The sequence below is a fragment of the Fusarium tjaetaba genome, assembly GCF_013396195.1.
Source record: "Fusarium tjaetaba strain NRRL 66243 chromosome Unknown NRRL66243_c0000273, whole genome shotgun sequence".
NCBI lineage: Eukaryota > Fungi > Ascomycota > Sordariomycetes > Hypocreales > Nectriaceae > Fusarium > Fusarium tjaetaba.
Genome location: NW_023501469.1, coordinates 34619 through 49361, shown reverse-complemented (window position 1 = coordinate 49361; position 14743 = coordinate 34619). Strand labels below are relative to the sequence as shown.

The 14743-nt window shown below is 50.9% G+C and overlaps 3 protein-coding genes across 3 annotated transcripts; 2 read left to right on the top strand and 1 right to left on the bottom strand.

Annotated features, from left to right (window-relative positions):
* Positions 1-351: 351 nt before the first annotated feature.
* FTJAE_11194 (DNA-directed RNA polymerase I subunit RPA1) lies at positions 352-5440 on the bottom strand (the record flags this gene model as incomplete). Its single annotated transcript, XM_037344112.1, has 2 exons — positions 352-5200; positions 5259-5440. The coding sequence occupies 2 exons, from the start codon at positions 5438-5440 to the stop codon at positions 352-354; spliced, it is 5031 nt and encodes a 1676-aa protein (XP_037201762.1).
* A 445-nt stretch (positions 5441-5885) lies between these two features.
* FTJAE_11193 (uncharacterized protein) lies at positions 5886-7397 on the top strand (the record flags this gene model as incomplete). Its single annotated transcript, XM_037344111.1, has 2 exons — positions 5886-6738; positions 6793-7397. 2 exons carry the CDS (start codon positions 5886-5888, stop codon positions 7395-7397), a joined length of 1458 nt encoding a protein of 485 aa, XP_037201761.1.
* A 5726-nt stretch (positions 7398-13123) lies between these two features.
* Positions 13124-14203, top strand: FTJAE_11192 (epithelial zinc-finger ezf; the record flags this gene model as incomplete). The annotated part of the gene is made up of 1 exon (XM_037344110.1): positions 13124-14203. The coding sequence occupies one exon, from the start codon at positions 13124-13126 to the stop codon at positions 14201-14203; it is 1080 nt and encodes a 359-aa protein (XP_037201760.1).
* Positions 14204-14743: the final 540 nt, after the last annotated feature.

Below are 14743 nucleotides of genomic sequence, written 5' to 3'. Positions count from 1 at the left end.
ATGTCAATGGTACCTGCTCCCGTTGCCCGCCTCATTGTGAAGTGATATTGTGCCTAAAAATCAACTGTGAAGGGAGCCTGACATTCAGCATATTTTACAAACCGTCACGATACTTACTAAATGACTCATCGCCACAGCCTGTGAAAATACTCGCACGTGCCCAGTCATTTGCTCTCTGATTCATTCATCATTGTGCAATAATTGTCAAACCGGATTGAGTCTTCCGATGCTGGCTCCATGGCACCATTTACTCTGTTGACGGATGCGAGGGATTCAACGGCTTATGCGAACAAGTATTATATAGACGATCAAATTGAATGCAGATATCTACTCTTTCTATTACAGTCCAAATTACGCCAAAGAATCAACATGATATGTAGGAAGTTGCGCCAAAACATCGAAGCCACCTGTGCCAACCTTGCCAAGTCTACCCATCACCAGCCGACCACTGGGTGTAGACAGATCGTCCCAATCACCATCCAGCACAGCGTCCTTGAGGAATGCGAGCGTCGTCTCGAAACTCATCTTGGTGAAGGGACTGACGTTACCCTTCAGACCTATTCGGTTGAAAGGTGTAAATCCACCATTCCTCGTCATGTGGTCTCCGATCAGGTTCAGGTGGCGGTTGTCTACCTTGATGCCGTGAGATCCGAAGACGCCGGCAAGTTCTTGCACGATGTTTTGGCGAGCTGCCTCGACACCGTATACGGCCAGTACGGCAGCGATGTCGTTGGTCTGGATGCGGTTGGGGTCAATGAAATCGCTGTATCGCTGCATTGCCTGCAGGTTCACACCAGCAGTATGGATGACCTTTGTGTCCTTCTCCTCGACAAGGGTGCAGGCGCCGACGCCAGAAATCTCCTGGATCACCGTCTTCTTCACAGCGTCTTGAACGAGGTTGAGCATGAGGACTTTGGGAATAGTTGAATCATACTCCAGTGTGAAGCTGCAGCTGGCTCCTGTCTTCTCGTCGAAGGAGAAGTCTGTAACCTCGGCGTATTGTTCCAGGACCCGGTTGGTTCGTGCCTTTGCAGACCAGTCGACATCGTCGCCGTCCCCGTCATCTTCTGCCTGCCGGGGGCTGCCACCGAAGCCTTCATCTTCCTCAGCATCATCGTCACCGGCATCTCGCTCCATTTCATGCTGCACGGCATCATCGTCATCATCGTTGGGTCCGTATGACACAGCCTCACTTCGTTTGGCTCGCTGCTTGGCATTCGTCGCGTCGTCATCACCATCCTCATCATCCTCATCATCTTCGAAATTGCCAGCAGCTTCGGCATTGGGAGCAGCCGTCTCAACAACACCAGCCTTGGCGCCAACGTCGGGAGTGGCCATTGTAGACATAGTCATTCGCTTCCTGATGTCCTTCTTCACAAGAGTCACCAGCCGGTGGAGGAGCTTCCTCTCAACAGCTTCGACAACGTCCGAGATATTGATGGCGTATGTCTTGGTGTACTCCTCCGAGTCGAAGAACTGTATATCGACCTTGTAAATCTTGGCCGATCCGTAAATCTTGCCTTGACCGACCTTCTCTTCAACGTTGATGCTATCGAGTATGAAGCCAAGAGGCAACACTGAGATAGACTTGGCGAAGATCTCTGCATCTTCTACAGACATCTCCTCGATTGGGTAAATAGACATGGCAGGAGTGGAGATCTTGTCGCTAGCTGTCATAAGAATCTCACGCAGTCGAGGGATACCCAGCGTGACGTTCTTGGCAGAGTGACCAGCCAAATGGAAGGTGTTCAGTGTCATTTGCGTCGAAGGCTCACCGACAGACTGACCCGCTACGATACCGACAGCTTCTCCAGGCTCCACAAGAGACCGCAAGTATTTCATCGCGAACAGCATCTCCGCATTCTTCTTGTTGAGGCTCACACGGGAGAGCGCAAGCTTGTTCTTATCCGATTTGTCTCGAACAAGGCCATCCTTATTCTCCTTGATGTATGAAGTCATAGCCTTGTAGAAGTTCTCAGATGTGGCGAACGCAGTCGTGGCGGGATTAAAGAGACCCGAGATCGGATCCTGAGCTTTGGGATCTTTCACGTTGGTGTGCTTGAGGGCCTTCTTCATGTATTTGGTGATCGAATCGCGGTGCATTCCCAGGCGGTCGCCAACGCTGGGGTCGTAACGGAGTTGTGAAGCCTCTGATGTGACGTTCTCCAAGATGAAGCTGAAATCGGTCAAATACTTCTGCTTAGAAACATCGAGACCATCCTCGCCATATAGGAACTGGATCATGGAGCCGTCTGCATCTCGCACGGTAGTATCGTACGCGACCGTCAGACCCTCCATACCCTTGATAACACATCGCTGCAGGTAACCGGAGCGGGACGTCTTGACAGCAGTATCGATCAGTCCTTCTCGACCAGCCATGTGATGAAAATAGTACTCTTGAGGCCGGATACCTGTAAGGAAGCGCTGCACGATATAACCGCCAGCTCGAGCATGAGTCTCGAATGGGTTAAAGCATGGCAACGACTTGCCGCTGACCATGATAGGGACACGCCGACCCTCCAAAACTTGTTGGCCAAGGTTACAAGAAATCAGTGAAGCATTCACTCTGGATCCTTTGGCACCGGATGTTGTCATGGCTTGCATTTGGTTGAAGGGGAAAGCCTTCTCGAGACCAACAGGCATGGTAGCTGTCTGGATCTTGTCCGTGATCTTACTAAGACCTTCCTTCATCAGAAGATCCAGACCTTCTTGTTTGCTGTCATCGCGAAGTACCTCTTCCAGGCGCTCCAATAGCAGAGGATCTCTAGGACCTGGGTCCTGCTCGAGGGAAACGTAGGAAGATGCAACTTTGAGACCCACTGAGTCAGCAGGCACAAGCGCTTCTCGCCGTGCTTGCTCTCCCTCAGGTGTAAGCCTCAGATCATCCATGCCACACGAGAAGGCCCTCATGTTGAGATATCGGGTGAGCAATCTACCGAGACTACTCAAGAGCTTACCCGCAACAGCCGGGCCATAAATCTCATGAACAGCGTGGATTACACCCCCAGAACTGGGACCAATCTGTGACTTATCCAGAATACCGGTGATGAATTCGCCATCCTGAAAAACAACAGTTCCTTCTTCAGAATTAACACCCCACTGACTGGCTTTGATTTGTGTTTCCGCTTTCATGGAAAGCCCGCCGCAGTTGGGAGGCTGCATGTTCTTCAAGATGGTGGTAATGACCTGCTTGCCAGTCCATCGAGCTACAGGTCGGATCACCGCAGGGGCAACAAGTTCGATTCTCTCGCCGACAATGTGGCCGCTCTCGGGCCGCAATGCGTTGTAAACCAGTTGTTGATAGTCGCCTTTGGTGAAGAATGTGTCGCGGTTACAGAGAGCAACGGATACTGAGATATGATCCTGAATGAGACCTCGGAGAGGCTTTCCCGCAGTACCAGATAGATATTGGTGATCAGTATCGGCAATCTGGAGGGCTTCAGCGCGGGCAACTTCGTTCTGCGGGAAATGCATGTTCATCTCATCACCATCGAAATCAGCGTTGTATGTGTTACAGTTGGCGTAGTGCATTCGAATTGTCTTCTCGCCAGGGAGAACTCGAACTCGATGACCCATAATAGACGGCTTGTGAAGTGTTGGCTGCCGGTTCATCAGAACGACATCGCCATTGGTCAGATGGCGGTAGACCTTCTTGTTCCGGGTCCTAGCAGCATTACTGCTCGTGGGAGCCAGTAGCTGGTTTGCGAGAGACACACGGTCGTCAACCGATTTGTTGCGAAGGTTGATGATCTGGCCATTTTCATTTTCGATAGCAAAAGCGCCAGGCCATTTGTCGACACCGTTGATGACAGCTTGTTGCATGTCTCTGAAGTTGTGACTGGTCACTGGCTCGGGATATGTCAACTTCTTCGCAAAGACAGGTGGCACACCGATTTCGTTGGTCTCGATATTGGGATCGGGTGAGATGACACTTCGAGCGGCGTAATTAACACGCTTGCCCATCATGTTCTTTCGGAAGAGACCTTCCTTCTTCTCGAGCTTCTGCTTGATGCCATCCTCGTTGCGCTTCGCTGCAGCACCTTGGACCGGGTTTTTATTCTTATCAATGAGCGCGTTGACCGACTCTTGTAGCTCTGCTGAGGCCTGATGCATCCTGTTGACATCGGCTTTTCCCTCCTGTAACTCCCTGTGCAGACGCGCGATCGTCCCACAGCCTCTAAGAATGTTTTTGTAAAGAGAATTTTGCTGGGCTTCAGAAATCTCGGACTCGCCTGTTCGAGCCTCAGGGCGGTAGCGGTTGGGAGGAACTAAGATGGTTGTCAAAAAGAACATGTCGGGCGTGACTTTGGTAGAGCTTCGGGTTGGGGGCTTCGCATTGTATAGGAGGGAAACCAATTCTTGCTCCTTGGTGAACAACTCGTTGAGACGAGCTCGAACCTCCATGGCGCTGATATACCGCTGTGGAGAAGAAGAAGTAGAAGCCGTATCCGCGTCTACCATCTCCGTGTCCTGATGGGCAACATCTCCATTGATGCGGGAAGTCTCACGAGCAGGAGAAGCCACATCTGCAACGCCCTCATCAGAGGAGTATCCATCGGGCTTCTGTTTAGTCGCAGCTTGGTGGACTCTGGCCATAGCATCAGCCTGCTTGAAATTCTTCTGAGCCATCTTGGCCTTGTCCTTATCAGAGAGGGATCTCTCAAAGACTTTAACAAATCGATCCTTGCGGTAGGAGGGTGAAATACCACCACAACTAGTGCAAACTCTGCGCTTGGTGATTTCTGCCAGAAACTCCTTAATAATCTCACGACGCATTTCGCTCGATCCCTCGTGTTTCCCTCTCTTTGTTTCGCCTCTCTTGATCTTAATACCGCCAAGACACTTGTCGACGTACTTGTCTCTTGCGCGCGTTACGTTATCGATCGAGTTGGCGGCGCCCTCCTCCTCAGCTTCACTTTCCAATTCAGAGAAGTCTCCGAGCTCGATGGCCAGCTCGTTATCGCCAATGGCACCCACTACGTGAGCCTCCTGAATCAAGCCGTGCTGAAGAAGTTTTAGTTGGCACACATACTTGTGTAGTTCTTTCTGGGGAAGTCGGAATCCTTTGCAGTAGACGCAGGCAGCCTTCAGGAGTCGATAAGCTTGATCCATAAATACTGGATGATATACTGGCACAGGGAGTTGAATGTGTCCAGCATGGCCGGGGCATGTAGCCTGGTTCAAGTTACATGTTGTGCACCTGTGATTGCGCTGTGAGAAGCTGTCTTCGTCAATCTTGATATGTCAATGGGACTTACGGCGCATCGCCCCAAGATCCGAGGGCAGGGTCATAGAGACCGCCTGGTACAGGATTGAGAAGATTGTCGAACGTTTCGGGGTTCTCAATTCGCTTCACAGAGATTGCTCGAATTTCCTTTGGTGACAAGAACGTAAACTCAACGCTCTCTACACCGGATGCGACCGGCTGTGCGATGTTCATGGTGACGTTACTGCCGCCCTTTCGAGCGAATAATATGGCGATTGAGCGACGTCTTTGGGTTAACTGACGAAATCCATTCCCAACGCAGTATGCGAAGTGAAGGTAAATCGGAGAGGCAGTGGGACCGTTGCGAGAGAACAATTTTTTGGCGGTGCGGCCCGGCAGAATTTTAGACCGACCATACAATGCAGTCTTGCGCGCGACTCAGCGTCTCCACGCCTGGCCCTTACTGACCTTGCCATTGCATCATCTTGAAAGCTGTATCTATTGTACGCGCATCACCGAAACCACGATCGCCGGACCATCCAACTGAACTTTTCCTTTTGATACACGCCGTAGTTTGCAGTTGAAATTATTGATCACCCTCAGGTGCTCCTTAGCACAGCCGCAAAGGCAGTGCCTTTGTAGCCTCAACCAAACGACCAGGCACCGTTGAGCTGCAGCGATGGATCGCAACAACCAATCCCATGGACTTGGCCCTCGCCATGATTCCTCATCGCGAGTACAAAAGACCGAGTCTGCTGCGGACAGGATGGCTGCACTCAAGGCTCGAGTCGCAGCAGCAATTGGAACCAGTAAGGCTAAGGGGGGTCTCAATGTTGGGCTTCATCCTGCCTTGGAGGACCTAGGATCATATAAACCCGCAAGTAAATCAAAGGAATCGACGCCAACACCATCAAGCGGGCGAACAGACAAGGTCCGATCGCAAGACGCCACGAGGCCTGGCCTCGTCAATAAACAGAATGGGGAAAATCCCTACTACGATCCTAGTCTTTCAACACAACCTGGTGGAGGAAAGGGACGACAGTCGAGATCACTTGTGTTCAACCAGAAGGGCAAATACATCGCCCAAGCCAATGCTCTTCGTCGACAAGCCGCCTTGGAGGCGATGAAAAAACGGATTGCAGAGCAAACTCGAAAAGCTGGTATCGACGACGATCTAGATGTTGAAAGGAACTATGTCGTAGATGCACCACCAGAGATTGAGTGGTGGGACGAAGGACTTGTTGACGGAGGAAGTTATGATAGGCTGGATGACCCTTCGAAACTCAAACTTACGACAGCCGACAGCATCATCACTGAATACATTCAGCATCCGGTGGCACTCGAGCCACCTCAAGATCGACACGTTCCGGCGGCGAAGCCTATGTTTCTGACTTCGAGGGAACAAGCGAAGTTGAGGCGACAACGACGAATGGCTGAGCTAAAAGAAATGCAAGCTAAAATTCGCTTGGGATTGGTACCAGCTCCGCCTCCCAAGGTCAAGAAAGGCAATCTAATGCGAGTTCTTGGTGACGGTGAGTCTAACATACGATCTCATTGACTTGATCACATGCTAATGCTTTATCTAGTTGCTGTCAAGGATCCAACCGCTGTCGAAGCGCGCGTCAATCGAGAGATTGCGGAACGCCACCAGAAACACGTCGAAACAAACGAAGAAAGAAAACTCACCAAGGATCAGAAACACGACAAAATCGCGACGAATCAACAAAAAGACGCCGAGAAGGGAATTCACATGTTGGTTTTTAAGATTGGAAGCCTCGCGAATGGACAACACCGTTACAAGATCGGCATGAACGCTGAGCAACTGGCACTTACAGGCATATGCGTCATGCACCCCAAATTCAATTTAGTCATTGTAGAGGGAGGAGAATGGAGTATCAAGAAGTACAAGAAGCTCATGCTTAACCGAATCGACTGGACCGAGAATTCGCCGTCAAGGGACCGAGACGGAAAACAAGGCGCCACACGCGACTGGCTTCTCGCCGAAAAGGATAACGGCGAGCTTAAGGATATGTCGATGAACGAATGCAAGCTTGTCTTTGAGGGCGAAGAGAAAGCGCGAGCATTCAGAAAATGGGGAAGTAAAGTGTGTGAGACAGACTCAGAAGCGAGAGATGCTCTGGCTCGCACCAAGATGGACAACTTCTGGCAACTCGCCAAAGGCTTCGCCTAGGTAAACAGACAGGCAGATACGTATGGATGCTCGCCGGGGCGCGACAAGAACAAGAACAAGAACTCAGAACGCCTCAGAGATGCGGTTCGAATATTAATAAAGTCGCCTAACAAATGGTTGTATGTAAACTCGTGAAAGATTTGCATAGTCTGGACTATCATAACTGTGACATACTTTACTTCACAAATACCGAGAATAACTGTGTGGCGAGTAGATGAACACTCTCGGGGCTTCTTGAAAAGGCGTGCTTGGTCCATGAGTAAAAGAGCGAGATCATGGGGTTGCAATTGACAGACTCGGCGACAAGCATCTGATACTCGTCGAGCCGAGGAACTCATGAGATACTTGGAACCCTTGCGTCATTAATGGGTGACAGTGCTTTGGGGTTCAACAACGAATGTTCTAAAGCTCTTGTTGCAGTGGCATCCTAAGAATAGAAGTAGGGGTCTGTTATTGCGATCTAGACTCTGGACTTTTTGACTTGGACGTACATAGAGTCCTGGACATGAGAAACCCTGGGCGCGGCCGCCTCAACGGGCCTTTGCCATATACCCAGTACATAGCCAGACGTGTGTGTACCTTGGTTGCTCGTAGTTTGGTCGACGGATTGTAAACAAGCCCTGGGGGCTAGAAGATCACCACCAACTGACAAGGATACAGGAGGTACTGCAGTAACAAACCAATATGGCAGGCAGATTTCGGGGAATTTGCCGGTTTAGGTGCTGCAGCTCTACGTACCTGTCTTGTGCGACCTTCCATCGTCAGACCGAGACTGGAACTGGATGAGAGCTGAGGCTACGACTTCCTGCCTACCTCAGCCGCGAGATAGATCTTCGAGATCCTTGACTTGAAGATCATCATGGCATGCATGCATGGATGGTCTGGAAGGCTCCAAGTGGAATGGATCTCCGTGGACCCCTGATCGAGGAGAAAGACCTAGGCTGGGGATCGATCATAGCCAGTGCACGGCTCACTTGGAAATCGCCTGAATCCCGTTTAGAGTCTGTCAGGGAAACTCTAATTCGGTGCATGACATCCAAACCGTTGAGCAGGGATAGGCGAGGCAGAAGTCATGGCGAAACCACAGTCAACCTCTGAAGATGGGCAACCAAGCAGAATGGGACTGTATGTCGTGTTGCGGGCTGGAACTGCGGAAGAGCACTACTACAAGAAACGTGTGATCGTGCGAGAATGGGTATCTTGTTCGATACTGCTCAGCCATAACTGTCGCGACAACTGTCAGCTGTGGTCACCGCTCAGCCAAGAGCTATTCGGAAATCAACATGGTGGGCAATTGTTAGACAGTCATATACCATAGGGAGATCTTGCTAAAGTAAGGGGATCCCCGAGCTGTTGGCTTGGTCTAAGAGCAATGTCATCCTGGCAGGCATCCAGGATCTGAGTTAAGTGGCCTCCGTGGAATTGGAAGCAAGCGAAGGAGAAAGTATCGTAGCTACCGTTCTCATCACAGGCCATGGCATTCCTAATGCAGTGGCTTCTGCAGGTGATAGGTACCAGGAATCGATGGAAACAGTCAAAGATTGCCCACCAGTGACCGCCCATCCATCCATCCATCCATCCATCCATCAATATGTACCCCCCTCTCTTCGTAGCCTTATCCACTCGTGCCTCGATATCAGAGACAGTTGATTTGCCTTTGCCAGTCAAGACCTGGCTCTGAATTAAGCTTGTGTAGCAACCGATCGGTGATTGCAGTTTTGAGACGCTCTTCGAATCATGATCTTCACGAGGGTAACCGCACGAACCGCGTCTACTCATTCAATCTCGACTAGGACGTGTACTTAACTCGGTGATGAGAAGACATGGCCGAATGCCGTTTGTGTAACCTTGGTGGGCTCGCCCCGTGGAGTCTATCGATCCCATTACTGTGGAAGTTCTGATTTCGGTGTCATCATGACTCCGTCTTTGCTTTCCTTGCTGCAGAGTTTTCGGGCCGGACTCTGCGGATGAACAAACTGGTTCCTTTGCAAGGTTCCAGGTTTCCCAAGATCCTTGACATTTGGCATGCAGTCACGCAAAGCTCAGTTGATTATATGGATCTTGAGACGAACGTTGGTTAGGACAGTAATAATATGGTAGTTAGAGCGGTAAGTCCTTTGAGGAAGCTTTCGAGTTGAACGGATATGGCTTTTCTCAGTTGCGGTAGCATCGCAAAAGCATGGGTTGATAAATCAAGCCGTCCATGGCGCTGATGGCAGCCATGCAGCGCCTGGTCTGCCTGTATACGATATACGACGCCGCCTGTAAACGGGCGTGACGTTTTGGAAGTAGGCCTTGCGCCGTAGATCATTCAAGAACTCTTCAGCTCATGATTATAGCCGAGCCCACAGCCAATGAAGAGGAAGCCGAGCGAAACAATGTTGCGTCTGGAGACTCTGGCGCATGTAGAACACAACACAATACTCTACAGTGTGCCTGCTTACTGGCTTTGGCATCGAATCTTGGACTTACAAGCAATGGAACCTACCAAGCTTGGGCTTGGGCGTCTCGGCGGCAAAAAGAACTGGTGCGCCTGCGCCTGTCAGGCCTGTCTGTATGTGTCTACACAAGGTAAGGTACCTACCTTAGTTAGTTACCTTGGACTAATGGTGATCCAGGGACCCTAGAAAGCTGGGACGTTTTGTCTTGGCTTTCGCCAATTTGGGCAAACTCGTCGCGACTTTACCCCGTAAGGTGGTGGAGGTTAGTGGAGGTTAGAGACGGGATGGACCAAAAATGACCTTACCTTAAGGTACCTAGGTAGGGACGGGACCCATGAGACGACGAGCAAAATACGATTACAGTGCACCTCAACAACAGAAGCCCCCGAGGCACTAACGTTGGCTGAGTGCTCACTCTTCATGTAACGGACTTGCTTGGCTGAGGTGATGATGAATGCCCGCTGTTTTGTACAGATGTTCATTTGCTTACTCCTGGATTGCTGGTGTAGACTACCTACTCGTATGTACGGACGTACATATTGTACGTAGCGTCATCATTTAGCGCAGTAGCATCGCCGGATGCAATTCATGACCTCCCCTAGACGCATGGATTGGAAAAAGAGATCTTGCTTTCTGACAAATACCACTACCCATTCAACAACGAGAGCAACGCGGATATGGCTTATAACCTCCGTCCGAGTTGGCTTTATCCTCTCAGGTTAAAGTTTGGTGGGTGTATCTATCTCGACTGCAGATACGTAGATATTGGATGGATGGATGGATGCGCAAAGGTACCTTGATCAAAATTCCATCTACAATACATAACTACTAACCTACCTACCTCATTATATGCGGACGGAGTACACGCAGTGTAAGAACGGAGGATTAAAAGGACCGGGCCGTCGTAGGGTAAGGCAAAGCAAGGCAAGGCAAGGTAAGGCTCAAACTGTGTTTTGTGCCGTGGACTTTGGAGATACAGTATCTTCGGTCCGGCTGCGTTTAAACGGGATGAATGAATATTGAGGCTATTTGCAAAACATGTGCGTGCATCCAACGTACCTAGGTCGGGGAGTCGATATGTCCAGTACCTAGAGGCCGTTTTGCGGGGCGCCACCGGCCGTTGAGCGGGCTTGAGCCTTCCATCCATTGAGGCCAGGAACAAGCCGATATCTACTGCCACATGTGGTAAGGTTGCAGACACTGTAGACAGCCGCGCCATTTGGGCCTTCAGAAGTGCCATCACAGGCCGTTCCAAGGATAAACAGCACTGTCCTTTCGTTACATCGTGCCCACCTCACTCCACAAGTTCCTGACCCACCTGGACCGCGCCCACTTAATTATTCCGTGCAACGGCAGCGTGTAGGGATAAATTGGACATGAGTGGATTTTTGAGCTTCCACATATCACATCCATTCTTCAGACCGGCCGGAGTCACGGCCCTGCCCCAAGCCAAACACAGCACTTGACCGGTACGACCAGGGGTTTATTCCCTATTATCCTCTGGGGTTTCCTCGGTCCTGAGCCGTTTCCTCGTACTTTACCGTATCGGCTCTTCGGATCTAGCCCGGTTCCTACTGTACTTGGCCTTGCCTTACCATTCCCCTGGCTGGCTTGCACCGAGCCGGACTCGCACGAGTCGCACCACCTGATCCGTTGGCCCTGCCATGCCATTGAGACGACGGGACGCATACAGAGCAGAGATCAGAGCCAACAGACTCTAAGGGCCCCGGCCCTCGTCCTGATGGGAGCTGCCAGTATGTCTGCACATGAACGATCCATGGTTTGGCCAAGGAACCTCCCTCCATCTCCAGGAACGCCAGATGATAATTATGTGGACGCAGTGTACTATCCGTCGCCCGCAGGTCAGCGGTGATGGCCCCCCATATTCTTCTAACTGGTTAAATCAACAGAGCTCGAAGGGATTATGTTTATGACGTTGCAACCATCAAACTTTTCCTTGATTCTGTCTCGGCGAATCTGCCATGCTGCCCCCCAAAGATAATAATAGTGAGCAACCACAGGATGCCATCGACAAATGCGCTCACTTGTTTACCTGCTCTCCAAGGTGCCTTACGTACCTACCTACCTACCTAAGACCGCGGGCCACCGTCGTTGGTTCTCACGCACCTGCATCTACCTTGCGGTCATGGCACTACAAGTGCTTGAGCTGCATGGGCCAGGCTGCCAAATTGGGGCTATGCGCACACCTCAATCAAGAGAAATCGCAAGGCGCCGTACTCGATATCTTCCGAGTGTGTTGGTGTTCTTCTTGTGTTGGCTCTTGATGGTGGAGAACTCATGGGGCGATGGCATCACTGTGAAAAAGAACCCACGAACATGGTTCAAATACGGACGCATTCCAAACTTGGACTGGTTTAGGCTGGGCTGCGGCTAGGCTCTGTCTCTATGCTACTTCGTTCGTTATCGTTGCACCAACAACAGTACCTGCACTGAGTGTTAAGCAGCCTTCTCTCGAGTCTTGAAATCCTTGTCGCTGCGGAATGCGGCCCTCTATACCTTAGTTCGCGTTAGGGTTGATTTTATGCTCTAATTTGGGGCACTCAACGGCCTGACTTGCACACATCTCACTTGCTTGCTTGGCTGGCTGGTGACAGTAAACGGCCCTAGCGATACCGTTATCTACCTCAAGTCATCCGCGAGATCTGTCAAGGGTCGCAATGGCCCAGCCGTGTGGTTGGCGAGCTCGATCCTGGCCTAGACCTCATTTCGCTCTCCTCCCGGCCCCGTCACCCGCTTCTCGACACCTTCCCAGTGGCTCTCTAGCCGTGAACGCCAACCTACCCGTCTCCCCACCTTGGACTCGCCTGTCTAGCCTGTCTAGCCTGTCTTGCCTGTTTCTCTAGCACCCCCCCATGCAGGCGGAGACTGATCCTTCGACAATCCTCGTCTGGGTCTAATTCATCGATGGTAGTAGCTTCATCAAAGAGGATCTAAGTAATCGATCTTCCCTGTACGTACGTCCATTTCTCGCCCAGGACTTGGTTTGGTCGACGTTCGTCTTTGTTGCCACCGTCCGTCTGCGTTTGTTGCTCATAACTCCATCTCCCGTGTTGGTTGTGCTCTCGCTGTATTTATCTCACTGATACCCCGTCATGGGGTTTCCCGTCTTGGTCGATGAATCTCTACTCACTGTAATACCTAATCTAAAGGTGCCTGTGGCCTGTGGTTCTCTACCTACCGGAAGTGCATGGCTCATGAGACCCTAGCATCCCCACGGATTCTAACCCGACCCTCGCATACTTGCTTTCTATAACGACCTCAAATATGTACCTGACACCTCCCTCGACCTCGAACTCCCCCGTATCGCAGTATTCACAGTTCTTCGAAACGAGTTCGTCCAGTTCTGACACTTCCTACCCCCCGAATCGCCGGCCGTCTTGCTACGGCTCTCCATTTCAGCAAGCTGTCTCAGGCGTTTCACAGTCAGACTTGGATTCGGATTCGTACTCCCACCACGCTCGCTGGTTCACAGTGCCTCAGCCAGAACTTCTATCACCGCCTCCCATGGACCACGGTAGCACTGCTTGGGTCACACCAGATGGCTTAGTGGCTGGAACCAGTACAGCTTCTTCAAGCTCGGTAGAACCTGACGCCCTGCATGCGGATTTTAATGCATTTGCTGGATACGACTCTTGTTTGCCTGCACCATATCAGACACATGACGCCTACATGCCGCCCAGTCGCAACACGTCAATCCATGAGCCATCATTGTCGTCTACTAGCCAATCCTCGCGAGCGCCATCAATAGGCGCAAGGCCACCATATGGATACTTGCAAGATCCCTCTAACTCGAGATTCAGAGTCGAAGGCGCCGTGAGCAGCTATGGTCAGGGGTATGAGCCGCAACCGTACTCAACTACCGGTCCATCTGCTGCTGCTGCCGCTTATCAAACGGATGGAGCCCCCTTCGCTTCAAATTTGCCCTCCAGCCTCGGCGCAAGTAGTTCAACGACTTGGCCGAAGCAAGAATATGAGGTGCCGCAGTTCTATTCTACCCCGCAAAATCAACTTCCTGATCTTGGCCAGGAGAGGAGACTGTTGAAGACGACCAAGGCCAAGAGACCCACAAGAAAGCACACATCGAAGGAGGAGGCAAACTTCCAATGCGAAGTCAAAGGATGCGGGAAGTTCTTCAGTCGCAGCTACAACTACAAATCGCACCTTGAGACTCATGATGAGAAGCGCGAATATCCATTTCCCTGCACTGTTGACGGGTGCACTAAGAAGTTTGTGCGGAAGACAGACCTTCAACGACACCACCAGAGTGTGCATATGAAGGAGCGCAATCATAAGTGTGACTATTGCGGACGCCTCTTTGCTCGAAAGGATACTCTGAGAAGGTAAGCATGCCATACACTCTGGCGCTCACAAACTCTAATAGTTAAATTGGTAGACATATGGAGGACGGCTGTTCGAAGCGGTTTGATATCGGGACACTTAACTTGCAAGGTCCAGGTTTCGCAGGGTTGGGGATTGTTAGCCCAACCAGGCCGTCCGATTTAGACCCTCGCCGCCCTGGATAGGCTTGGGCATAACATGCTACACAGTCGTCATCAACACCACGGATGTATTTTAAGATACATAGTAATCCATCGATGTGGCAGGATCCTTGATCGGTAAGAAGTTAAACTTCTTCCAGAGCCTTTTCTTCTGGCATTTCAAGTTAGAAACGGCATGAAAACCTGGCCTAGAATTGGAAAAGGTAGGCTGGCTAATGATACCACGGCAAAGTGTCTTGTCAATTTTGGGTCTTGCTGACTTGTATTCTTCAGGAACACGTATTCTCACCTAAGAAAGGAAGTAATCAAACTCACGAAACCCGAAGGCTGGATGTATCGACGAAAAAAAAAACATGAATGGGTTGGTGGCAAAGTGCACTCGAAG